Consider the following 26,711-nt stretch of genomic DNA (forward strand, 5'->3'; position numbering starts at 1 on the left):
CTGCTTATGTGGTACTGAGGAATCGAACCCAGGGCCTCATGCATGCAAGGCAAGCACTCTACCACTGAGCTACCTTCCCAGCCCAAGAAACATTTTCTTTTTGTTGTTGTTGGTCATGAGGCTTGAAATCAGGGTCTGGGTGCTGTCCCTGAGCTTTTTCGCTTAAGGCTAATGCTACTACTTTGAGCCACAGCATCACTTCTGATTTTCTGGTGGTTAATTGGAAATAAGAATCTCACAGACTTTCCTGCCTGGGCTGGCTTTGAACTGCAGTTCTCAGATTTCCACCTCCTGAGTAGCTAGGATTACAGGTGTGAGCTATTGGTACCTGGCTCAAACAAATGGTTTTTAAAGGAAGGCAACAATGTTGCTACAAAATGTGTGTATGTAGCCGGGCGCTGGTGGCTCACACCTGTAATCCTAGCTACTCAGGAGGCTGAGATCTGAGGATCGCGGTTCAAAGCCAGCCCAGGCAGGAGAGACCGTGAGACTCCTATCTCCAATAAACCACCAGAAAACTGGAAGTGGCGCTGTCGCTCAAGTGGTAGAGTGCTCGCCTTGAGCTGAAGAACTGAGGGACAGCACCCAGGCCCAGAGTTCAAACCCCACAACCGACCAAAAAAAAAAACCAACAAAATGTGTGTATGTGTGTTTGTGTGTGTGTTTGCGTGTGAGCATGAGTGCTGGTTCTGGAGCTTGAACTCAAGGCCTGGGCATTGTCCATGAGCTTTTTATTTTATTTTATTATTTTTTTTTTTTTGGGTACAGTCGTGGGGCCTGAACTCTGGGCCTGAGCGTTGTTCCTCAGCTCTTCAGCTCAAGGCTAGCGCTCTACCACTTGAGCCACAGCACCACTTCTGGCTTTTTTTTCCTGCTTATGTGGTGCTGAAGAATCGAACCCAGGGCCTCATGCATGCAAGGCAAGCGCTGTACCACTGAGCCACCTTCCCAGCCCCTCCATGAGCTTTTTAATTCAAAGCTAGCACTCTACCACTTGAGCCACAGCTTCACTTCTGGCTTTTTGGTAGTTAATTGGAGATAAGAGTCTCACAGACTTTCCTGCCTGGGCTGTCTTTGAATCCTGGTCCTCAGATCTCAGCCTCTTGAGTAGCTAGGATTACAAACATAAGCTACTGGTACTCAGCTCCTTCATTTTTATTTTTATTGTTTTGTTTTTGGTAAAGCTAGAGTTTAAACTCAAGGCCTCACATGCATTTTACCACTAGAGCCACATTCTCAGCCCTTTTGCTTCAGTTATTTTTCAGAGAGGGTCATCTGTTTTTCCTGTGGCCAGCTTTGGTCATGATTCTCCTAGCCATACCTCCTATGTAGCTCAGATCATAGGCATGAACCTCCGTATCTGGCTTGTTGACTGAGAGGCCAACAAATCCAACTGATCTCTGTCTCCAAATACCATTACTTGCCCTTGATTTCTTCATTTTAAAAGTATCTCCCTTGCTATCTTTATTTTCATTTGCTAAATGTACAAAGCCATACCTTGAATGTTGTTTCCAGCTATGCTTGTAACAGTTTGAGACCGATGGTTAATTCTGATCAGTGAACCACTTGGTCAGAACAATTAGATGAAAGAGTATTATAGGTCTTGTCAATGGAGGAAAATAACAAATATTAGGAAAGTGGCACAGAACCTTGCAAAAGAATACTTATATTAATGTATGTAATTTTGTATCTCATGTGCATATTCATTTAATTAACTTTTAAAAAACACATTGACGGGCGCTGGTGGCTCACGCCTATAATCCTAGCTACTCAGGAGGCTGAGATCTGAGGATCGCGGTTCAAAGCCAGCCAGGGCAAGAAAGACCATGAAACTCCTATCTCCAATAAACCACCAGAAAACCGGAAGTGGCGCTGTAGCTCAAGTGGTAGAGCGCTCGCCTTGAGCTGAAGAGCTGAGGGACAGCGCCCAGGCCCAGAGTTCAAGCCCCACGACCGACAAAAAAAAAATAAAAATAAAAATAAAAAACACATTGACATTAATATGCTTCATATATATTGGTGCTGAGAATTAATACCAGGGATTGGAGGAGGCTTGGCTCACGTGGTAGAGTAACAGCCAATGAGTAAAAGCAAGCATCATATACTGAGTTTGAATCTGGTTTGAGACCAAAAACAACAACAACAACAAAAAACAGGCTTTGAACATAGGTAGGTACTCTATATTTCTTTTTTGTATGAAATTTGTTTCAGTTGTACTCAGGATTGAACTCCAGATCTTCCACATGCTAGCCCAGTGCCCTACCACTTGAGCCATCCCCCTAACTCAGCTAATTTCTTTTGTTTTAGACTTGTGGGGACTATGCTGCCAGATAATGTTCATATTTCTTTCCTGAATGTTTAAAACAGAGTTATGCATGGAGCAGATATCCAATAAATATGAATTACAAATTACAATGACAGAGCTGCTTTACTAGTTTAGAATAATTCCAGGAGCTTCTTTCTTCCCTGGCTTGTTTGATCTTAAGCCTATTACTACTTGTTTATGTCAGAACCCTCTGACATATAATATAATATTAATTTGCTACACATTTAAAAACACATTTAGAACTATTACATGATCCCTCAAGTGAGCAAAAATGCCTATTTTTTGTAATCTCAGAGAAAACAAAAGAGTATCACTAATTGAGTATAGTTGTACAATTTGTACTAACTCCTGGAGAAGGGAATGTCACACGTCACTTTAAATTGATTGAATCCTGAATTTCCACAAAACCCAAAGTTGGTTCCTTGTGAATCAGCTTTTCTAGGGTCAAAGTTCTGGCCAGCACAAACATCAGCATGTAAAAGACTCTGCTTGCTTTAGTGGAGAGGAAAGGCAAGGAGTAGTAGAGAAATAAACTGGCTGATGTAAGGTATAAGGGATTATTTCCCTAAAGAACCATCTTTCCTGGAAGCTGATCTAGAGGTGGTTTATGTAGTAGCGGAGTGGTCACAAACTGGGGCTCTTTTGTGCTTACCTGTGGAGGTTTGTGGCCCAAAGACATACATCAATCCTAATCCCTCATCAGGAGACAAGGGATTAGTTTCTCAGTTTTCCAAATCTGAAGAACAAGGATCATTATTTCCTTGACTATTCTTGTCATATTAGTTTTCTCCCATGCAGCTCCTTATATGGAGGGAGTAGTAGCTGCCCCCAGATATTCTTGTGACCACCAATAATGAAAGAAAACATTCTTTACCAGCTTTTTGTTAAAGACAAAGGTCACAAGCGGTTAACTAGGGAGTCAGGCCCACATGTATTAACAAATACTATCCTACACATTAGGGTTGCTTAATGTGACACAGGCCAGACAATGGCCAAATGACTCCCTATGGTATCAGGTTCTTTTATCTTTCTGCTTATGTGGTGCTGAGGAATCGAACCCAGGGTGTGTGTGTGAGTGTGTGTGTGTGTGTGTGTGTGTGTGTGTGTGTGTGTGTGTGTGTGTGTGTGTGCCAGTCCTGGGACTTGAACTCAGGGGCTGGGTGCTGTCCCTGAGCTTCTTTTGTTCAAGACTAGCTCTCTACCATATGCGTCTCACAGACTTTCCGGCTAGTTTTGAACTGTGATCTCAGCCTCGAGAGTAGCTAGGCGTGAGCCACCAGCGCCCCACTTCTCCTGCTTTTAAAACCCAGGAACTCACCTGGAGTCCTAGCTACTCAGGTGGCTGAGATCTGAGAACTGCCATTCAAAGTCAGCCCGGCTTTGACTGATTATCTTATCAGGGCTTTACAGGGTCCCTTCTCCAGCAAAGGTCATCTGTTTGCCCATCTTTCACGTGGCTTGGGATCAGGCACTTCATTTACAGTAAGAGAAGTGCGGTTCCAGGCCCCAGATGCCTTCCTCTTTTATTTTTGTTGTTTTTATCTGTTTAACTCGGTGCATCTCACAATAAGCTGAGCCCGCAGGTCTTCAGCCAAGGCCAGAGTTTAGGGGCCACCGCCGAGGGCGGGGCCAGGGGGCGGAGCGAGGGCCAGTGACGCAAAAGGCTCTGACCAATAAGAACACCCGCGGCGCCCGCGGCTCCGCGCGCCTATAAGTAGGCAGCGCTCCCAGGCTCGCCGGCTGGCGGCTGCTTGGCGCGTCCCGGCGGCTGGGCTGCCTACCCTAGAGGACTCGGGCCGTAGGTCTCTGTCGCCCGCGGTATCGCCAGCCAGATTCAGCCGCAGGCCTTGGAACGCCCCTGGGTGTCTCGCGAAGTGCAGCTCGAGGTCCATGGAGAAGGGCCCGGTACCGCAAGAGAAGCCGCGGGGCACCAGGTGCACCAATGGGTTCCGGGAGCGGGAGCCGTCGCGGCCTGGGTCCAGCCGGCCGCCGGCCGAGAGCTCCCCGCGGATCCCCGCCACCAAGAGTCCCCAGCCGGCCGACGACTGGAAGAGGGAGCGGCCCCGCAGCGAGGAGGATAACGAGCTGAACCTCCCCGGCCTGGCGGCCGCCTACTCGTCCATCCTGCGCTCGCTGGGCGAGGACCCCCAGCGGCAGGGGCTGCTCAAGACGCCCTGGAGGGCGGCCACCGCCATGCAGTTCTTCACCAAGGGCTACCAAGAGACCATCTCCGGTGGGTGCGCGGGCGCCGGGGAAGGGGAGGCGGCGGCGGGGAGCGCGGGGCGGGGCGCTCCAGGAAGTTTTCCCGAGTTGCTTCACTTTTGGCCGCGGGATCGAATGCTGTCACCTTGCGAACCCCGCCCTCGGCCCTGGCCCGCGCCGGGCCCAGGCAAGGTCCGAGGTGGCGGCGCGCGCTGCGGGCGCCCGTGGGGTGGGGGTGGGGGGCAGCCGCCTCCCCACCCGGAGATCAGCCGCAGCAGCTTTTCTATCTTGGTGTGTGTGTGTGGGGGGGTGCCCCCCTTCTCGCTCTAGGCACGTGCCATCTCCTCTAGAGGATGGGGTCGCATGGGTGGAATCACCCTGTCCCGTCCCTCCAGGTGGGCATCTGGGATCCCGTTCGCCCGAGCGCTTCCGGGACCCACCTTGGCCGTCCATACGTGAGCACCTGTTGGAGTGCCAGTTTCTGGGTCGGTGGGTTTTTCGGAGATCCCCTGATTTCTTTTACAGACCTAGGTGTGTGGGAGGTGTGTGTTGGTGAAGCCCAGCCTGTCCTAAGCCACCTGGTCGGGGACGGGTACTCTTGATCTGCCACGGGGCTGGGATCCTGGGGAGAGTTGTCATTCTTTTTTAATCCACCTGGTTAACTCTGGCTAGGAACTTCCCCCAAATTTGGCACCATTCCGGGCCTGGGCTTCCGTGGAGTTTGAGGTGTGGGGTTTCTTGGGCTAGTTTGCCTCCTAAAAACCACCTTCCTCTTCCTTTCTCCAAGGAAATAAAGCGACTCCCCGCCACTGCATCGGGAGTGGAGTCCAGGAGGCATGTTGGGCGGGCCTGGGATTCCTGCCCTCCGCCTCCCTTCCCTCAAATCTTCAGGATTGACCTAGTGCTGGGGGCAGCCAGCGTATTGGGCTTTCTCACTTAGCAGGTCGGCCGGCCGTGCGGGTGGTGGTGTGAAGGGGAAGTGGAAAAATGCCTGCTTGTCTGAGTAGTGTAGGTTGTTGGTGTTATTATTATTGTCTGTCATGGGGCTTGAAGTCAGGGTCTGGGTTCTGTCCCTGAGTTTTTATGCTCAAGGCTAGTGCTCTACCACTGTCTCATAGACTTTTCTTGTCTAGGCTGGCTTTGAACCACAATCCTCAGATCTCAGCCTCTGAGTAATTAGGATTACAGGAGTGAGCCACCAGCTCCTGGCAACAGCTTCTTCCTCTTCTTCCTCTTCTTCTTCTTCCTCTTCTTCCTCTTCTCCTTCTTCCTCCTCCTCCTCCTCCTCCTCCTCCTCCTCCTCCTCCTCCTCCTCCTCCTCCTCCTCCTCCTCCTCCTCCTCCTCCTCCTCCTCTTCTTCTTCTTCTTCTTCTTCTTCCTCCTCTTCTTCCTCTTCTTATTATTATTCTAATTCTTCTTCCTCTTCTTCTTCTTCCTCCTCTTCCTCCTCCTCCTCCTCCTCCTCCTCTTCTTCTTCTTCTTCTTCTTCCTCCTCCTCCTCCTCCTCCTCCTCCTCCTCCTCCTCCTCCTCCTCCTCCTCCTCCTCCTCCTCCTCCTCCTCCTCCTCCTCCTCCTCCTCCTCCTCCTCCTCCTCCTCCTCCTCCTCCTCCTCCTCCTCTTCTTCTTCTTCTTCTTCTTCTTCTTCTTCTTCTTCTTCTTCTTCTTCTTCTTCTTCTTCTTCTTCTTCTTCTTCCTAAATTGTGCACCTGGGTGACCTTTCTTTCTTTGGCTGAAGAAGAAACCTACTGCTTTCTCCTAGAAAAACAATGCTGCTTTGAAAGCTGCCTCCCCAGCCTGTCCCTGTCATTTCCCTGAAAGAATGTGGAGCAACTCAGAACACATCCTGAAAAGAATAAAGTCATTTCTGCCCAGTTTTCCCCACCCCCAAGGAAGGGTGGGAAATTAGAGTGTGGGAAGGGTGGGGTCCCCAAAGGAAATGATACTACCACATCTAAAGCCAAGATATGGACCTCTCATTTTGTTTTGGGTTCTGTTGGTTTTTACTCCTGGATGGCAAAGTTTGGGGAGGAGGGTCTCAGAAATCAATTTCAAGATGCAAAGACTGAAGAACAACCATTTGGTTTTCTGGGAGTTCAACTTTGGGGAAAGTTGGTTAGTGTACTGTTTCAGGATGTTCTGAGGAAGGATTTTTTTTTCTTTTTAGTGCAGGTACTGGGGTTTGAATTCAGGACCTGGGCATTGTCCTTTAGGTTCTTTTTTTTTTTTTTTTTTTTTTGGTCGGTCGTGAGGCTTGAACTCTGGGCCTGGGCGTTGTCCCTCAGCTCTTCAGCTCAAGGCGAGCGCTCTACCACTTGAGCTACAGCGCCACTTCTGGTTTTCTGGTGGTTTATTGGAGATAGGAGTCTCACAGTCTCTCCTGCCCGGGCTGGCTTTGAACCGCGATCCTCAGATCTCAGCCTCCTGAGTAGCTAGGATTACAGGCGTGAGCCACCAGCGCCCGGCTTGTCCTTTAGGTTCTTACTCAAAGTTATCGCTGTACCACTTGAGCCATAGCTCCATTTCTGGCCGTTTGGTAGTCAATTGGAGATAAGAGTCTCAGATTTTCCTGGTTTCAAACCTCGGGTGTCAGATCCCAGCTTCCTGAGTAGCTTGGATTACAAATGTGAAGCACTGGCACCCAACAGAAAGGATCTTACTGGGGCTTTGATCAATCTGTCTGCCTCCTGCAAACACAGAAGGTGGTTTTCTCTGTGGTGTTGCTCAAGAAAGTGATAATCTTTCTATAACCTAGCATGGGTCTCACTGCCCCAAGGGGGAGGGGTTTCTTGCCCTGACACTGGTCACAGAATTATTTACTGATGTGCCTGTTTATTTGAGAAATGGTTAACAGAAGCTTGTCTCATGAGCCAAGATTCAGCTAAAGAGGACTAGGGACTCAAAAGGACCTCATTTCACCTTAGAAAACATTTTAAATTGTTAATTTATTAATAAGAAGTTCACAGGTATAGAGACAGAAAGAAGATTAGTTTCTGTCCACTGGGAAAAGGGTGGAATGGGGAATGGATATGAAGTTTCCAATTGCACACTTCAGAATGGTGAAAATGAAGTCTTTTTTTTTTTTTTTTTTTTTTTGGTTAGTCATGGGGCTTGAACTCTGGGCCTGGGCACTGTCCCTCAGCTCTTCAGCTCAAGGCTAGCGCTCTACCACTTGAGCCACAGTGCCACTTCTGGTTTTCTGGTGGTTTATTGGAGTTAGGAGTCTCGTGGAGTTTCCTGCTTGAACTGGCTTTGAACGGTGATCCTCAGATCTCAGCCTCCTGAGTATCTTGGATTACAGGCGTGAGCTACCGGCACTCAGCAGTGAAGTCTTTTTATGGGTATTTTACCATAGCAAAAAGTTTGCAGATCCTTTAAGATTAAGATTGATAGCTATTAACTGAATTGTTTAATATACTAAGTGCTTTATGTGAATCATCTTGTGTAATCCTCAACTTTGAGGTAAGCACTATTTCCTTATCTCCTGAAAGGATATGGAGGGAGCAGGGTGGACAGCTTCAATGTCACAGGCAGCATATCTGCTCAGCTCTTAGGTACTTCCTTCCTTAGCATGAAACACAGTGAGATGGATCCATGTATCCTACCTACCAAGTATTTCTGTGAGCTGGATCACTAGCATTAAAAACAAAAAGTAGCACCGGGCCATGGTGGCTCATGCCTGTAATCCTAGCTACTCAGGAGGCTGAGATCTGAGGATCGAGGTTCAAAGCCAGCCCGGGCAGGAGAGACCATGAGACTCCTATCTCCAATAAACCACCAGAAAACCGGAAGTGGCTCTGTAGCTCAAGTGGTAGAGCGCTTGTCTTGAGCTGAAGAGCTGAGGGACAGCGCCCAGGCCCAGAGTTCAAGCCCCATGACCGACAAAAAAAAACAAAAAAACAAAAAGTGGTTATTCTTAGCACATGCAAAAATTAATCCTTTCCTACCCACCCTTCCCCATTTCCTTTCCATCTTCTTCATAACAGAATCTCGCCCATCAGAAAGTTAAGTGCTTGGAAATGTAGCCTGGGATGATTTCTATAATTTTCTTCATAGGGCTGGTAGCCTTTAGATTGTGAATCACTGTCTGCTTACTCTGGTGAAATATGATGTCACTGAGGAAGGTCTGTTGATTTAGCCAAGGAAATCTCCCTGTGTTGTTTTCCTGGGCTTGCTTCTTCCAAGGAACTCCACTGATGATGGTTTGGTGAGAGAGGCCTGGTTTTTGGTCTTCTTTCCTGCCTTAACTTCACTTAATGACCTTAGGAAAGTGGCTTAACTTCTCTGGGCTTCAATTGCTCCTTTGTAAAGTTAGTTTAGATTCCAAAGGAGGAAAAGCAAATATGTAGTAGAAAGGGGCTTCCCCTTCTGTGGTATGGCCATGACAGACATTACTAATTAATCTCTACTTTCCTGTGGCTGGAACAGATCTTACTAATTAAACCAACTAAACCTTAGAATCAGCTGGTCTCACATTGGTTTCAGTACTGCTGCTCAAGTGAATTAATGATGTAGTAACTCTTTGGTGATGTAAGAAATAGGAATTTTGACAAAGGGTGATCAAACGCAGTAGTGGTACTCATTAGACTCTGTGTGGAAAATTAACTATACAATTTGTGGATAGGAATGGGAAAGAAAAACTGGGAGAGAGTGAGGAGGGGGTGACATTGTTCAAAAAGAAATGTACACTTTACCTTACTTTACCTCAGTACCACATAAACAGAAAAAGCCAGAAGTAGCACTGTGGCTCAAGTGATAGAGTACTAGCCTTGAGCAAAAGAAGCTTAAGGACAGTGCCCAGGCCCTGAGTTCAAGCCCCAGGACTGGAAAAAGGGAAAAAAAAGTGGAGCAGAATGGATTAGATCACTTTATCACATGTGAAGACATTGTGAGAATGTTTTAAGAAACTTCTATGTAGGATTGTGTGTGAGTATATATGTGTGTGTGTGTGTTCATGTTCATGGGTATATGTACCTTTCTTCTTTTTTTAAATTGTGAAAATACTGTACAGAGGGGTTACAATTACATGGGCAAGATAATGAGTACATTTCTTATCAAGCATTGTAGCCTCCTCCTTTGTTTCCCCTTCCCATCCCACCCTCCCCCTCCCCCCAACCCTCCTCTCCTCCCCCCACCAAAGTTGTAAAGTTCGTTTTCAACATAATGACTTGTACGTCTTATTGTTGCAATGGGTCCACCTGTATCCCTAGTTCAACGGTTTGTTTTTTCCCTTCCCCTCCACAAATTATACCAACATCAAATACAGTGAAAGCAGGGGTGATACCGTGGGGCAGGGACATACAAAGCAACAAAGAAATAATCTTATAAATGTGTTAGAAGTACCTTTCTTCTTGAAGGTTACAGTCAAAACTTTGAAAGCCTCAATAGGGGGGTCATGTTTAAAAGGTTCATATTGGTTTTTATTTTTTAGATGCATAATTAAAAAGAGGACAGTGAGGGAACAGGAAAAACTATGCAGAAATGGATCTGAAGTGGTAGTAGTCCTTGTCTTGGATGGGAGAGAGAAGGAAGGCTTCTGGGAGTCAGTGACACATCTTTACATCTGTAGAAAATATGGAAGAGTGATAGGGAAAATCTGAACAATCCCAATTTTCAATTTATTTTGAAACATCAAGTCAATGACTACCATAGCTTGTTTCTAAATAGGAATAAACTTTGCAACTCATTGTTTTTTGGCAGTACTGGGATTGAAGTCAGGATTTAAAGCTTGCAACCCCTTTTGACTAGCTTATTTTCAAGGCAGAGTCTTGATTTATGTTTGATCTTCCTACTTGTGAGCACCACTGTGCCCAGCCATTGGGCGAGAAGCACCCAATGGTTGGTTGAAATGAATCTCAAGAACCTTTATGTCCAGGCTGGCCACAAACTATGATCCTCCAATCTCTTCCTAAGTAGCTAAGTTTCTTAGGGATAGGGAATATCTGGCTTGATGACTGTATAAATCATCTAGTTTGGTCCTGTCAGAGATTACCACAAGTAGCACTTAAAATTCAATAAGGAGCTTTTTTCATAGCAGTATCAATGCCAGCCAACATCAATACTCCAAATGGACATTGCTCATTCTAGGCAAGGTTTCTTACCTGTAAGTCATTTCTCCTGTCCCAGTAATCCTTTTTTTTTTCTTTTCTAGTACTGGGGCTTGAACTCAGTGCCTGTGCACTAACCTTAGCCTTTTCCCACTTAAGGCTGGTACTCTACCACTTGAGCCATAGTTCCACTACTGATTTTTTGGTATTTAATTGGAGATAAGAGTCTCATGGACATTTCTATCCCACTGGCTTTGAACCACTATTCTCTGGCTTGCTGCAGGTATGAAGCACCAAGTCCCTAGTCCACCTTACACTAATAATTACATTTACCACACTGTTTCTAGTAAGATCAAGTTAGAAGGTACTTGAGGTTTAGTACGTCAACATAATTTTGTTTGGAGGGGGGAACAATTTGACTCATTCCAGTACTAAATACTAAGACTTACTGGGAATTTTACTATAGTTTTGTTTTTTAAAAGAAGTATTGAAGGGGGCTGGGAACATGGCTCAGTGGTAAAGTGCTTGCTTTGCATGCATGAGGCCCTGGGTTTGATTCCTCAGCACCACATAAGCAAAAAGAAAAAAGCCAGAAGTGGTGCTGTGACTCAAGTGGTAGAGCACTAGCCTTGAGCTGAAGAGCTGAGGGACAGTGCTCAGGCCCAGAGTTCAGGCCCCACGACTGGACCCACTCCCACCCAAATAAAAAAAGACAAAAAAGAAGTATTGAGTGCTAGGTACTAAATGCTGAAAACAGAATGAACAAAGCTGAGTATGGTTTCTCTCTTTAATGGAACTTTAAACTTCTCAGAGGAAAGGGACATTAGAGAATCACAGGAAAGAGAAACGTGATGACAGAATCACAACTCAGTGAGAGCATTTAGCATAGGAACTTGATCTGCTGGGAGCTTGAGCTGAGTGAGGTCTGAATAACTAATATTCTAATTATTCAGTAGCTATTAGGTCACATTTTGATCTTTCTTGATCTTCTCAGCTGCCTTGTAGAGCAGCTAATGTTGCAGTTGTATAAACAAGGAAACTGAGGAACAGAAGAACTTCCTGCAAATACTTTCCTGAAAATAATGGAGTTGAAATGATGATCATGAGAGTTATCATGATCTCTGACTTCATGTTTCATTTGTCCATAATGTTTTATTAAGCTATTAGAATCTCCTCTTTTTTTTTTTTTTTTTTGCATTTTTCTGCTGTTTTCTTTACTCAGTTTTACAAAGTTCATATTCTGGCATCCTTCCTCTCCCCAGGACTCATTTGCAGGAGATCCTTTGTCATCTAAGTACAGCATTTTTGAGCCAGTCTGCAGTATTAAAATTCACCAGGAGAGGGCCAATGTCTAATCATTGGATTATATGAGAAATTCTTCATTCCAGGTGATATAAATGTTTTCTAGTCAGGTATAAGTTCTCCATCAAGTTTATGGTAATTAGGTTAGGGGATAATATAAACCAATCTTAACTTAGCATCATGTTAGGATTGCAAGTTTTCACTCTGTTGTACAAAGGTTCAAATGTGCCCAAAATACATAAAGAGCTTTTGGGTCCCCATTGTACAGCCTCAGTGGTAATTCCCCTAACCCTCGGGTCTGTCTGCTTTGTCTTTCCTACCCATAACCCTCCTCACAGAAATAAATCACATTGTCAATTACAGATTTTCCCACCAGTATTTTACCTATTTTATTTTATTTTTGCAGCTATTAGTGGTTGTCTAAATTTGGTATTTATTAGAAAGGCAAACTAATTATGTATCTTTAATTTTTAAGTTATTAGCTAGAGTTTTTGGTTTTGGTTTTGGTTTTGGTTTGTGCTGGCACCAAGGCTTGAACTCAGGGTCTTGGTGCTGTCCCTGAGCTTCTTTTGTTCAAAGCTAGCACTGTACTACTTGAGCCACAGTGCTAATTCTGGCTTTTTCTGAATAGTTTTATTGAAGATAAGAATCTCATAGACTTTCCTGCCTGGACTGGCTTTGAACCATGATCCTCAACTCTCAGCCTCCTGAGCAGCTATGATTACAGGCATGAGCCACCAGTGCCTGGAGCTAGCGTTCTTTAAAGAAGGTGTAAAAGGACTTTGGGCTGCTCTTGTAAGTCTTTGATAAGTTCTGAAGTATTTAAAGGCTTAAATTTTCTGCCTAGGCTAGGTTTGAACAATATTACTCAGATCTCAGCTTCCTGAGTAGCTAGGATTATAGGTGTGAACCACCAGTACCCAGACAGGTTGAAGATTTAAATTTGTGACAGTTGAAGCTGACAAAGTAACTGAATTCTTTTTTTTTTTTTTTTGGCTATATCTTCTTTTTTATGGCTATTATCTTCTTTTTTTTTTTTAATGTTTTTTATTGTGAAAATACTGTACAGAGGGGTTACAGTTACATGAGCAAGGTAATGAGTACATTTCTTATCAAGCATTGTTGCCTCCTCCTTTGTTTTTCCCCTATCATCCCTTCCCTCCCATCTCCACAACTACACCCCCCGACCTCACCTGCCCAAATTATAAAGTTCGTTTTTTGACATAGCATCTTGTACATTTCATTGTTGCAATGGGTTAACCTGTATCCCTATTTAAACAATTTGTTTTTTCTCCACTCCCCAAATTATACCAACATCAAATACAGTGAAAACAAAGGTTATACCATGGGAGAAGGAGTAGCTGAATTCTTCAAAGGTGGAATTCAATGGAGATGAAGAGTGCCCTAAACTATAGATGTTTACATTTAGTTAGAAAGGGTGACAGAAAAACGCAAGGACAGTCTTAGAGGGAGGCACCAGAGTCAGGAGATCCAAGAGTATAAATGTTGGAGGGAAAGCTGGGCGCTGATGGCTCATGCCTGTAATCCTAGCTACTCAGGAGGCTAAGACCTGAGGATCCAGGTTCAAAGCCAGCCCGGGCAGGAAAGTCTGTGAGACCCTTATCTCCAATAAACCACTAGAAAACCAGAAGTGGCTCTGTGGCTCAAGCAGTAGAGTGCTTGCCTTGAGCTGAAGAGCGCAGGGACAGTGCCCAAGCCCAGAGTTCAAGCCCCACAACCCATAAAAAAAAAAAAAAAAAAAGTTGGAGGGGAACAGTTTTGAAAGGAAGATGTCTTCAACTAGAGTGCTTTGGTTCTAAAAATCTCTGAGAAAATCCATCTTGTCAGTCTTTCATCCTTGGGCTTATCCTCTGTGGTTGTGAAGTCATGAAGGAGGCAGGATTGTCCTGTCCAGGGTCTGTGGAGGGCAGGGCCTGGAGAGGGAGTGTGCAGGGAAAACCAGTGAAACAGCATATACTCTGCTACCCTACTGGGACTCCCTTCTGCATTCAGCTCCAAAGATGCCTCTTCCATTGAGCAGCCCTTCTCCAAAGGAAAACCACTAACGTCCAGTCTAAAATGTTGCATCCATCCCATTGGATGTAGTCCTTTGGCTATTCTATAGTCTATTCATTCTTCTCTAGCTTTATTATTAGTTGTGGATATCTTACTCCTGGATATAAGACATCTGGTGTTCAAAAATAGGAGAAAAAACTAGGTAGTTATTACCTATTTTAAACTATTTTTAATACTTAGTTTTAAGAATGAAAAATTATAATGATATTTATAGAATATATAGTGGTATTATGATGCACATATTGTATGGGATGATTAATCAGGCTCTCAGAAAAGAAATCTCAAGACATTGTAGACTTGAGCCAAATAACCTGGTTTTGAAAACCTCAAAACTATCAACTGTGTGAGTTATTCACTGTGCCTCCGTTATATATTTATAATGTACACTATCCCACAGGGCTATTGTGAGGATTCAATGGGCTAATATGTCTATTGAATGCTAAGGAAGCTGGCGTTACTTCACTGAGCACAGTGTTTTCAAGGTTCATCCATAGTAACATAATTTAACTAGACAAAAACCTGTGTCATTCTTTGATTTAGTAACTTATTCCGTATTCTTTTTGGGCGGGGGGGTGGGGGGGAGAAGAGTGGTGCTGGTTCTGGGGCTTGCACTCAGGGCCTGGGCCTGGGCTCTTTTGCTCAAGCCTAGCAATCTACTCCTGGAGCCACAGCTCTACTTCTGGCTTTTTGGTGGTTAATTGGAGATAGGAGTCTCATGGACTTTCCTGCCCAGACTGGCTTTGAACCATAATCTTCAAATCTCAGCTTCCTTACCATTGGTGATTTTATATATATATTGTGCTATATTTCCTTATTTAAAAAAATCTTTAGGACTGATATGTTGACACACACACATGGTGTGTGTGTGTGTGTGTGTGTGTGTGTGTGTGTGTGTGTGTGTGTGTGTATCAAACACCAACTCTGTGAAGTACCATGAGTTTGAGTTTAAGGGGAAGCAAGGCTAATTGGTCTGGTCTTTGCCCTCAGGGAACCCATGGTGCATTCTTGCAGGGACCAGACACCAAGTTCCTGGAAGGAGAACCAAAAGGGATTCCATATGGTCAGAAAGAAAATACGTACTACTGGCAGAGAGACTAGAAAGTATACATTACCATGGAGTAGATTTGAGCTGAATCTGGAAAAAACAATTTATTAAAAAATAATAAGCCAGATAACAAAGGCTCACACCTATAATCCTATCTACTCAGGAGGCTGAGATTTGAGGACTGAGGTTCAAAGGCAGCCCAGGAGAGTCCTTAAGAGTCTCCATTTAACCAGCAAAACACTGGAAGTGTAGATGTGGCTCAAGTGGCAGAGTGCAAGCTCTGAGTGAAAATCTAAGTGAGAGTACCAGGTCCTGAGTTCAACACATAGTACTCAGAAAAGTTAGTGAGATTCCAATGCAACCAACAAGATATGGTGGCATGTGATGGAAAATGGTGTTGGTCATTTGAGTTCACATTCTGCCATTTCTTTATCTTGATCCCTTCATCCATCAGCATATGTACAGTGTAACGCCTATAAGCCCATCTATGAAAAGAGGCCCTAGTTAGGTTAGATAGGGTCTCATGTTTTGGCTGGCCTCAAACCTCAACGTTCTTACCATTTCCTCACATAAAGCAGTTCAGTATTTCAATTTAGTGCATTGGTAATTCTGAAGTTCCTTGTGTGTCTCATTTTCCCCTTCTACTGAGACCTTGGGAAGCTTCCTGCTCTCCTCTACTTATCTGGACTTTAAATTCTCTGGAGCTCTTTAGGTAAGCACCCTGGTTTAGTAGAGGAAATTGGCTGTTGCTGAGTTGTGGGTTGAGTTCTTTGGTGGTCTGTTAGTCCTAATGTTTCAGCTTCCCCAGGAGCACATAATTCTTGCTGTGAAGTGTGGTAAACTTTAGGTAACATGTTTTAGTTTTTACTTGTTCTAAGTAGGAATCAGAGGCCTGACAGAGGCCAGTGGAAAGCATCCCAAACAAGAATTGCTCAGTAACATAGTTTAAAACACCTATCTTTATAGTTAACGGACCTGTGGTATGATGACCATTAGCAGCAGTGAAGGACTCTATGTGCTGGAGTTAAATGAGAAGAGGCTGTTTGCTAAGTGAAGGCATTGCCTTTCTCTTAGTTTACTTCAAGGTAGCACTGCTGTAGATCATACCTATAACTCACCACCACCCTTCGCATGTGCTGTCATGACTTCATGGGCACTGAGTAGGTGTGCCACTCAGATGGTCCCTCAGAAACTATCTGCCTTCAGCTATGGGAGCAGGAAGCTAAGAGCGCCTAGTTGGACTGACACCATAAACGCCCATGGGATTTTTGCGTTTTGTTTTCCTGACAGTACCCGGGCTTGAGCTCAGTGCATTGTACTTGCTCACCTTTCTTGTTCACAGCGGGGGCTTTACCACTTGAACCTTGCCTCTAGTTCAGTTTTATATTAGTTGATTGGTGATAGGTTTGCGTGTACTTTTTTGCCCCAAGCCATGATCCTCAGTTCTTAGGCTGTTGGAATAGCTACCTATGCTAATTTTAATTTCATGCTAGTATGTCTTTTTTCCCCTTTATTATTATTATTTTGGTCAGTCATGGAGTGTGAACTCTGGGCTTGGGCACTGTCCTTAAGCTCTTCAGCTCAAGGCAGGTGCTCTACCACTTGAGCCACAGTATCACTTTCAGTTTTCTGGTGGTTAGAGATAAGAGTCTCATGGACTTTCCTGCCTGGGCTGTTTTTGAACCACCATCCTCAGATCTCAGCCTCCAGAGTAGCTAGGATTACAGGCACCTAGCTATTTTTTTTTTTTTTAAGGGATGAAATGGTTTGTAAGAGAGAGATGCAAGTCCTTGAACTTCTTCTTTGGTGTGGTAGAAATTCTGTTCATTGATTCTAAGATCCATTTGGTGTTTAGTGGATCAAGAAAAGTCCCTCTTGCAAAATACCAAAAGCACCTAGCCTAAGCTAATCATAGCATCCCTGCTAACTAGTGTGTGAGCCCAGACAAGTCACTCTGGTTCTGTCTTCAGGGAGCACAGCTGGTCTTGAGAGGGTTTGCAGTGCTGTGGGCAGGTTGATTTCCAGCAGATGAGGGCACAGCAAATACCTCAGGGTCCTTTCAGTGCCTGGGGTGCTGTTTTCCCTGGAAATGGCCACTGAGTGGAAACCGTTTCTATAGTAACAGGAATCTTTTCTTATGATGCAGATGTTCTGAAAAGATTCTTCACCTTCAGGGTTGGTGGGCTTGGAATCTGTAGGCCTTTGATTAGATGAAGCCTTTATTTAGACTTCTCTCTGTTCCTTGCTGGAATGCTCCAGTCACTTCTACCAGGCCATAACCAAGTGCTAGCTTTACTAGCACTTGAGATTTCAGTCTATTGATAAGGGCTTTCTATCAACTGGAAAAGCAATTGTTAAATTCATTGGGTAAGACGGAATACTCAGGATCATACTTTAAAATTCTTCATTCTTATTTTTTGTGGTATAAAATTTCCAAACATAAAAATGGACAAAATAGTATAATGGACACATATATATGCACCACCTAGACAAAATTGTATAGTGGCACATATTCCTACAACCTAAATACAAATGAACATGTTGGGGCTGGGAAGGTGGCTCAGTGGTAGAGTGCTTGCCTTGCATGCATGAGGCCCTGAGTTCGATTCCTCAGCACCACATAAGCAAAAAGAAAAAAGCCGGAAGTGGCACTGTGGCTCAAGTGGTAGAGCGCTAGCCTTGAGCTGAAGAGCTGAGGGACAGTGCCCAGGCCAAGAGTTCAGGCCCCACGACCAGACCCAAAAAAAAAAAAAAAAAAAAAGTATCTCAGCCCGGGCTGGGAAGGTGGCTCAGTGGTAGAGCGCTTGCCTTGCATGCCTGAGGCCCTGGGTTTGATTCCTCAGCACCACATAAGCAAAAACAAAAACAAAAACAAAAACAAATGAACATGTTGCCGTATTGACGCAGTCTGTTCTTTTACAGGTAGTAAAGCAGAGACATGTATTTAGAGGTAAACTGTTACTCTGAAGAATGCTTATCTTTTGGGGAACCAGGGGAGGGCAAGGTCTCACTGTGTAGCTCAGACTGTACCCACCTGGTTTGTTTTGCCTCTTAACTTACTCCAAGCTTATTAAAATGCCTAATCTATGTGCATATTTCTTCAGTTGTCCCAAATGGCTTTTACTAATGATTTTTAACTGTTCCTGTTCTCCTTACCCATAACACTTCCCCATCAGAGATGGAAAATTATTTCACCTTTATGATGTCAAATTTCTTTTCTTGTTTCCTTTGTTTCTCTTCCCTCATAGGACATGGAAGTGAAGTCTAAAGATTGGTTTAAACTCAAGGGGAATACTTTCAGTACAAATGCTATAAACCTCCAATGATGTCACAACCAGGAGACACTCATTTGAGCTTGAAGATTTAAAGACTTGTAGTTGGTGTTAAGAGCAATTAATTCTCTCTCCCTCCTCCTCCCTCTCCAACTCTCTCTCCCTCATCCTCTCCCTCCTTTTCCCTCCTCCTCTTTCTTTCCCCCCTCCCTGCTTCTCTGTTCCTCCTTTATTTTTCCTAGTGCTGGGGCTCACACTCAGGGCTTCATGTTCTTGCTTGTCTTTTTCACTCAAGGCTTTTCACTTGAGCCACAGCTCCACTTCCAGCTTTTTAGTGGTTAATTGGATATTAGAGTCTCACTGACTTCTGAGTCTCACTGACTCACTGCCTGGGCTGGCTTCAAATCTCAATCCTCAGATCTCAGCCTCCTAAATAGTTAGGGTTACAAGTATGTACCACTAGTGCCTGACGAAGAGCAATTCTTTCTTTCTTTTTTCTTCCTTCCTTTCTTTCTTCCTTCCTTCCTTCCTTTCTTTCTTTCTTTCTTTCTTTCTTTTCTTTCTTTCTTTCTTTCTTTCTTTCTTTCTTTCTTTCTTTCTTTCCTTTCTTCCTTCCTTTCTTCCTTCCTTCCTTCCTTCCTTCCTTTCTTTCTTTCTTTCTTTCTTTCTTTCTTTCTTTCTTTCTTTCTTTCTTTCTTTCTTTCTTTCTTTCTCTCTCTCTCTCTTTCTCTCTCTCTCTTTCTCTCTTTCTCTCTCCCTCCCTCCCTCCCTCCCTCCCTCCCTTCCTTCCTTCCTTTCTCCCTTTCTCCCCCCTCCCTCCCATCCTATCTTCCTTTCTTTTTTTTTTCTTTCTTCCTAAGATAGGCATCTCTAGAGAAGTTCCTTTTTAAAAAAATCCTCCTTATTGGTTTGAAGATTTATTGGGATTCTTTTTTTTTTTTTCATAAAACTGTTCCTGTTTGATTTTTTTTTAAGTAAAGGTCAAAGTAGAATGACATTACTGAACTTTCCTTTACAGAAACTGGATAGCTAGTTGGTAAAACAGTGTTTTATAACTGTATATCCTCCCCAGACTCTGGCTGACCATAGGTCTTAGCTCTCTCTCTCTCTCTCTCTCTCTTTGATCTGCCCTCCTGAGTTGACAGATAGCTTTCATCCTGTCTTCAGCCTCCATCACTACTTTGCTTTTCTGTGTAAGAATTGGATTTGCTTTCCTCTCTTCCTCTGCTGTCATTGGACCTTGTCACCCCATGGCTGACCTCACTTGCTGTAGGGCTCTCCTGCTTGGGTCCATAGTTCCAGAAGGTCAGGTTTGCTCCTGGTGGCTGCAGACCAGGACTCTGGCCCAGAGGCAGAAGACTGAGGTCAGAATCTCTGCTTTGCTAGCTAACTTGCTAGCTATTCTTGGGCAAGTACTGTGTTTCTAAATGACAGTGTTACAGACACTGTAACATGAGCATGGTAACTTTTTTAATTAATGCAAAGTGTATCAGAGTCTAGGAGAGGTCATGAACTATGTGCAAAACTTAATTTGAAAAGGGCTCTAAAACAGAAGGGAAAGTAGTTTGTGCCCCAGGCAGCAACCAGACCCACTTGAGTGGGTGGGTAGTCTACTTTGTGTTGTTCCCAATGATTGGATCACAAATCTTAATCATCTCCTCCTCCTCCTCCTCCTCCTCCTCCTCCCCCCCCTCCCCCTCCCTTCTCCTTCCCCTCCCCCTCCTCTTCCTCCTTCTTCAATGGTACTGGAGTTTGAACTCGGGGCCTAGCATTGCCTAGACAGTTCCCCCCTCCACCCTCAAGGACTTACCATCTTCTGTCTTGGTGATGATATGAGGGTTCATAGTAGTTGTCAGCAGTTCCCCTTGCTAACCAGCAAATTGAGGCAAGCAGTTGGTCTGTTTTCAGTCCTTAGGCAAAATCCTATGCTCTCATCTCAATATTACAAAAATTCCGAGTTTGTTTGCTGGTTTGTTTATTTACTTATGCTGGGACTTGAACCTAGGGCCTTGTGAATGCTAGGCAAGCAATTCACCACTTGGCTATGCCTCAGCTCCTCTTCATTTTTTTTTTTTTAATGGCAGTACTGGGGTTTAAACTTAGGGCCTTGTGCTTGCTAAACAGGCACTGTACAGCTAAACTACATTGCAATCCTTTTTGCTTTAGTTTCGTTCTGGATGGGGTCTTACATATATTTTCTGGCTCAGGCTGAACCACCATTCTCCTGTTTATGCTTCCTATACAGCTGAAACAATAAGTGCACCACCACAGATTGGAAGTACTGCGTCTTGAACTCAGGGCATATGCTAGGTAGGTGTTCTACCACTGAGACATACTTGTAGCTCTGTCGTTCACTGGCTACTTTTCACATATGGTCTTACTTCCTGCTGGGTGAAGACTTGGGCCATGATCTGCCTATTTTAATTTCTCCATAGTTTCTAGGATGATAAGCACACACCATAGCATTCAGTTTCTCTCCATTGAGGTAAAGTTGCATGGATTTTTCTCCTTCAGCTTGCCTAGAACTACTACTCTCTACCTCCTGGGTAGCTGGGATTACAAATGTAAGCCACCATACTTGACCTTCTTGGTTGTTTATTAATATATAATCTAGCCAGGTGCTGGTGGCTCACACCTATAATACTAGCTACTCATATAGCTGAGATCTGAAGATGACAGTTCAAAGTTAGCCCACCAGGAAAATACATGAGATTTTAAAATCTCCAGTTGACTACTGAAAAGCCGGAAGTGGGGCTGTAGCTTAAGTGGTAGAGTACTAGCCTTAAGTAGAAATGCTAAAGGACAATACCCTGGCCCCAACACTGGCAAAAAAAAAAAAAAAAAGACATAATCTTGAGCTTACAGCCACCCCTAGTGAGTATGATTTTCTCAGGGTGATTTGGGGAGCTATTTCTCTCTCTCTCTCTCTCTCTCTCTCTCTCTCTCTCTCTCTCTCTCTCTCTCTCTCTCTCTCTCTCTCATGTTTATGTATTATTTTTATTGTCAAGGTTGCAGTTACATAAGTAAGGTCATAAGTACATTTCTTGTCAAACTTGTTTACTTCCTCATTTTTCTCCCACTTTCCCTTCCCCATCACCCCCCAGGTTGTACAGATTATTTCCAACATAGTCTGGTAAGTATCGCTGTTGCAGATTCCCCCTTGTCCTTTGTCTCACCATTTTGTTGTTGCCCTTCCCTAATTCAGATAAACATATATACAATAACCAGCGTACCAAAATCAAATACAGTGACAACAAGGGATATACCATAAGGGGAAGAACACAAAAAATAAACAAAAAAAAATCACATAGAACATTTAAAAACAACAGTAAAGAAAAACCTTTTGTGTCCGTGTCTTTGAGTTCATTTAGCTTAGCATCATCTTATATGGTCATATATACGTAGCTATTGAGCTATTCTGCTCATCTGCTAAGATTATCCTAGACATATGCTAATTATTGCAAATAAGGAAAACCATGGGGGAAGCTATATATTTAAAAACTCTACCCAACTGGCCATATTTGGAGGCCTCTGCTTTGTTGGTTGATTCTCTTGGCCCTTAATCATTTGTCACTGATGGTGGTGGTTGGTACATCCTGCTGGTACTTACTTGGGTAGGATTGCAAGTGGTTCCTCAACACTGTCTGTATGAAATCTCATACAAAGCAAGTGAGAAAATTGAGAGTGAGTGACAGGTGATATGAATGAGCCTGTTTGTTGTTGGAAGCTTTTTAAAGCAAATGGATGGTTTCTTATATCAGTGTGTTCTTTCTTTAGAACTACTGTGAACAGGACCTTGTTATAACCATCTGTTTTGTAAGATTCACTTTTAACAGCTGGATTGTGAAAGATATACAAAATTATCCCATTAAAGAACTGAATTTGACAAGTGTCTGCCGTTTTTTTAAAGGATGACTCATTGAATACGCTTTGTTTTGCTCTCTTAGACACCCTTGAAGTCTCTAATTTTGATCAACAAGAAATACTCAGAGTAGCTCACCTTGACCTGAATGATGTTTGTTTGGCTTGATGACTTTTGAGAGTTGATCATGTAACCTATATGTTTAGCAGCCTGTAGTTTTATTTATGAATGAAGCCGAAGAGTTTGAAATTTTTTCCCACTTCAGAACAGAAATCCCCTGCTCACTGAATGCCACACATCTCAAGAAACTGGCTGTGGAGCTTGCGGGTAACTCTTGTCCTTTAGCATTGGTTTCACTGTCCCAGATCTGAGAGAAATGGGAAGCTGACAGTGACGTTAGGCTTCTCTCTCAAACCCATCCTCTAACCTGTGAGGATATTGAGGAGCAAATCATATGATCTGCACAAAGCTCATACTAGAACACAGGTCTCTGGGCTCCTCATTCGCTCTTCTACGTCACCATTCTATACTCTGATCTCCTGTGCATCTGATGTCAGGCTCCCTGAATGGCAGCTAAAGAATGGTGTGTGGGTGGAGAGATTATCTGTGCTGTAAATTTCCCATTACATTATTTCTATATCTTATAAATAAATGCAACGAACAGTATTATAATCAGGAACAGAGTGTTACTGAGCAATTTTCTTTATGGAACGTAAACCCTCACCAATTGGTGTAGAATTTATGGCTGGGCCAGCCAAGGATGGGAGTAACTCACCAGTAGTGCAGTTATTGATGAAACATGCCTGGAAACAGAATAGTCAAGAGCACATGTTTCAGTAACCTCAGGGGTGTGTGTGTGTGTGTGTGTGTGTGTGTGTGTGTGTGTGTGTGTGTGTGTGTGTGTGTGTGTGTGTGTGTGTGTGTGTGTGTAACCTCAGGGGTGTGTGTGTGTGTGTGTGTGTGTGTGTGTGTGTGTGTGTTGGTACTGGGGCTTGAACTCAGGGCCTTGGTCCTATACCTTACCTCTTTTGTTCAAGGCTGATGCTTTTCTACTTGAGTCACAACTCCTCTTCTGATATTTTGCAGTTAGTTGGAGATAAGAATATCATAGACTTTTCTGCTCAGGCTGACTTCAAACTACAATTTTTAGATCTCAGCCTCCTGAGTAACTAGGATTATAGGTATGAGCTTCTAGTGCCCAGCTTTCAGATATTTTTTTTTTTTTGGTCGGTAGTGGGACTTGAACTCTGGGCCTGGGCGCTGTCCCTCAGCTCTTCAGCTCAAGGCGAGCGCTCTACCACTTGAGCTACAGCGCCACTTCCGGTTTTCTTGTGGTTTATTGGAGATAGGAGTCTCACAGTCTCTCCTGCCCGGGCTGGCTTTGAACCGCGATCCTCAGATCTCAGCCTCCTGAGTAGCTAGGATTACAGGCGTGAGCCACCAGCGCCCGGCTCAGATATATTTTAATACCTTAAAAGAAATGTAAATTTATTTCTTTCCTTTTCTATTTTGTATGCTGGTTCTGGGGCTTGAACCCAGAGCTTTTGTGCTCGACTAGTGCTCTCTACCACTTGAGCCACAGGTCCACTTTTGACTATTTTGGAGCTAATTGGAGGTAAGAGTTTCATAGACTTTTTTTTGCCAGCACTGGCTTTGAACCATATTCCTAGGATTACAGGCATTAGCCACTGGCACCTGTCTTTTTAAAATATGCATGCACATGCATGCACACATACACACAAACACTCACACTCACACTCACACTCACACTTTGTTACTTGCTGATGTTATCTTCTTACCATAGAAGTAACAACTATATTGAAGTTAATCTCTTACACTTTTTTTGAGTGACATTTCTTTCTTTTTCTCCTTCCTTCCTTCCTTCCTTGCCACCCTCCCTCCCTCCGTCCGTCCGTCCGTCCGTCCGTCCCTCCCTCCTTCCCTCCTTCCTTCCCTCCTTCCTTCCTTCCTTCCTTCCTTCCTTCCTTCCTTCCTTCCTTCCTCTCTTCCTTCTTTCATGTTTATCTGTGTCCAGTGCTTCTTTTTTTTCCTTTATGGAATGCTTCACAAATTTACATGTCATCCTTGTGCAGGGGCCATGCTAATCTTCTCTGTATCGTTCCAATTTTAGTATATGTGCTGCCGAAGCGAGCATTCCAGTGCTTCTTGGTCAGAATGACTCCTTCCATCCTTCTCCCATCCCATTCCCTCTCCCAGACTCAACTTGATGTTTTCTATTTCCTGTACATTGAATAATTGTGTTTTTCTGTTCCCTTTATCATTCATCCTCCTCTTGCACTAACCCCCTCTTCAATCTCCTTTCAGCTTTCTTGCTATTCATTTTGTTAAACTGTTAATTTTTCACTCTTGTATGTACTGTGCTTTAATTAACTCATATATAAAGCATATGTCTTTGTGTATGTTTACATGGGAGGTTGTATTTTAGGTCCGAAATCCATGTATGAGATACATATAATTTCATTTTTTACATAGAATGTCTCTAACAAATGTGTAGCATTGTTTCTACTTGATTTAGGTGGATTATGCTCTACCTACATGATTTTCCAGGGATTTATTTATAAATGAGGCTTAGAATCACTCACTTTCATTGCTAGATCTTATTGTAGGGGGTAGCTGCATCCAAATGGAGTAATTCACAGCTAAGTCACCAGCTTTTGCAATTACCTATAAAGCGGTAGTGAGGCTTCTTACATTCTCTTCACCCTATGAGTTCCTTTATCTTCAAATCTGTTTTAAAGAAGTGAACTACAAGGTCAAGATGGACATATTAATTGGATAAACATAGGTGGATCTGTTTTTAACTCCAGCTTTGTGCATGGTACTCTAGGATATTCTGAAACTCCAACAGCCTTAAGATACAACAATTACCTTCCAGAAGCTTATATAACCCAAATGGGTCGGGAAAATAAGCTCAAGTAATCACAGTACTAAAAGGCACAAAGAAATAAGTGCTATATGCCAATAGAGGCAGCTCTGATGTTAGCTGGTACTAGAAGGGTTTGGACCAGTGATGTACTACTTTCTCCATCAGTTGGGCTTAGCTTCTCCTTGTAAGTAACTTGAGTCGGTTTAATTCCAGAAGTATATAGACTGCTCTCTCTCTCTCTCTCTCTCTCTCTCTCTCTCTCTCTCTCTCTCTCTCTCTCTCTCTCTCTCTCATTTGTAAAACCATTTTTAAGACCATAAGGGGTTCTACCTAGCAGGCTAACTTCCTGAGAGATGGCTGCTGTGCAGTGTTGTATGCTGTCATTGCTTAGTTATTGATGGCAGGAGAATGTTATCCCTTCAAACTGACATTGTTTGATGATGGTATAGACAAACCTTTAGCTGTGGGAGGCCACTACATTCTCCTTTGTGTTTATGACTAACAGTAAGAAACAGAATGCCACAAACCCTCGTTTCCAGGGTTACCTTCTTGCTGCTGATAACAAGCAGGAAATTAAAGCAATCTGTGATAGTGTTTTGTTCTTATTATCCAAAGATGGTAGCTTACAGATATGTTAGAGAAAAACGTAAGTAAATATAGCTGGGGAACTTTATTACTGAAGAAAAACAATGATTTGACTAGGCCAAGTTTATAGTGTGGGTTCAATTTAATGAAATAGGATATAGGCAACATATTAATGTTTTATTACCACACAAAGCATTGAATCATATGAGGATTTCGGGTTTATTCCTTTTGATTTTGAGTATGTAAATATTTGCATGAGTTCAAACTCAAAACTGCCTGATAGATTATATTAAGTGACAGCTCATTTCCATCCATATCCCTCTGCTCTGTTCTGCATGGCATGTGACGTTAAAACCTCTTCAGTTCTGTTGTCAAACAGGAAAAGAAGCCACTAGAAACACAGTGTCATCTTAATTTTATAAAATAGATACATGCCAAGTGCCAATGGTTCATGCCTATAATCCTTGCTAAAATCTGAGGATTTCAGTTCAAAGCCAGCTCAGGTTGGAAAGTCTGTGAGACTTATCTCCAATTAACTTCCAGAACACTGAGAAGTGCAGCTGTGGCTCAAAGTGGTAGAGCGCTAACCTTGAACACATAGAGGCTCAGGGACAGCACCCAGGCCCTGAGTTCAAGCCCCACAAACGACCAAAAAACCAAAACCAAACTACAGAATTTTCTGTTTTAGGTGGCTTCAACCCATGATCCTCAGATCTCAGCCTCTTGAGTAGCTAGGATTACAGGTGTGAGCCACCAGCACCTGGCTTAAAGATTATTTTTTAAAGTTCATTTTATATCTTTGGAAGGGTTGAGGGGAGGATAAGGAACTTGAGGATTTGGGGTGAAAAAGTGCAGCAGTGGAGCTTACTGGACATTGATGAAAGTGAAATATACAACTTGTGGGTGGAGACAGGAGGGAGGGACTATGAGAGAATGAGGGACCAGAAGACACTGCACAAAAGGCAGGGTTCTCATTACCTGACTCATGTAATTGTAATCCCTCTGTACCTCACCTCTATAATAACAATACAGTAAATTAGTACAAATTTTAAAAAGTTTTTATAAAGTTCATTTTATTAAGGTATAATTAACATTTAATGACGCTTACCA

General features: G+C 43.5%; 1 protein-coding gene and 1 non-coding gene across 2 annotated transcripts in view; one reads left to right on the plus strand and one right to left on the minus strand.

Moving 5' to 3' along the window:
- The first annotated feature begins 4,102 nt into the window (after positions 1 to 4,102).
- The window catches only part of Gch1 (GTP cyclohydrolase 1), a 49,741-nt gene continuing 27,132 nt past the window's right edge, over positions 4,103 to 26,711 (plus strand). The window contains exon 1 of the mRNA XM_070033045.1: positions 4,103 to 4,559. Within this exon, the coding sequence (XP_069889146.1) occupies positions 4,217 to 4,559 (343 nt within the window). The 5' untranslated portion in view covers positions 4,103 to 4,216. The remainder of the gene's footprint in view (positions 4,560 to 26,711) is intronic.
- Positions 24,178 to 24,284, minus strand: LOC138834719 (U6 spliceosomal RNA). Its single transcript, XR_011374242.1, has one exon. It is a non-coding gene; the product is annotated as a U6 spliceosomal RNA (small nuclear RNA).

This window comes from Dipodomys merriami, unplaced genomic scaffold (genome assembly GCF_024711535.1).
Source record: "Dipodomys merriami isolate MVZ:Mamm:240054 unplaced genomic scaffold, mDipMer1.0.p SCAF_1, whole genome shotgun sequence".
NCBI lineage: Eukaryota > Metazoa > Chordata > Mammalia > Rodentia > Heteromyidae > Dipodomys > Dipodomys merriami.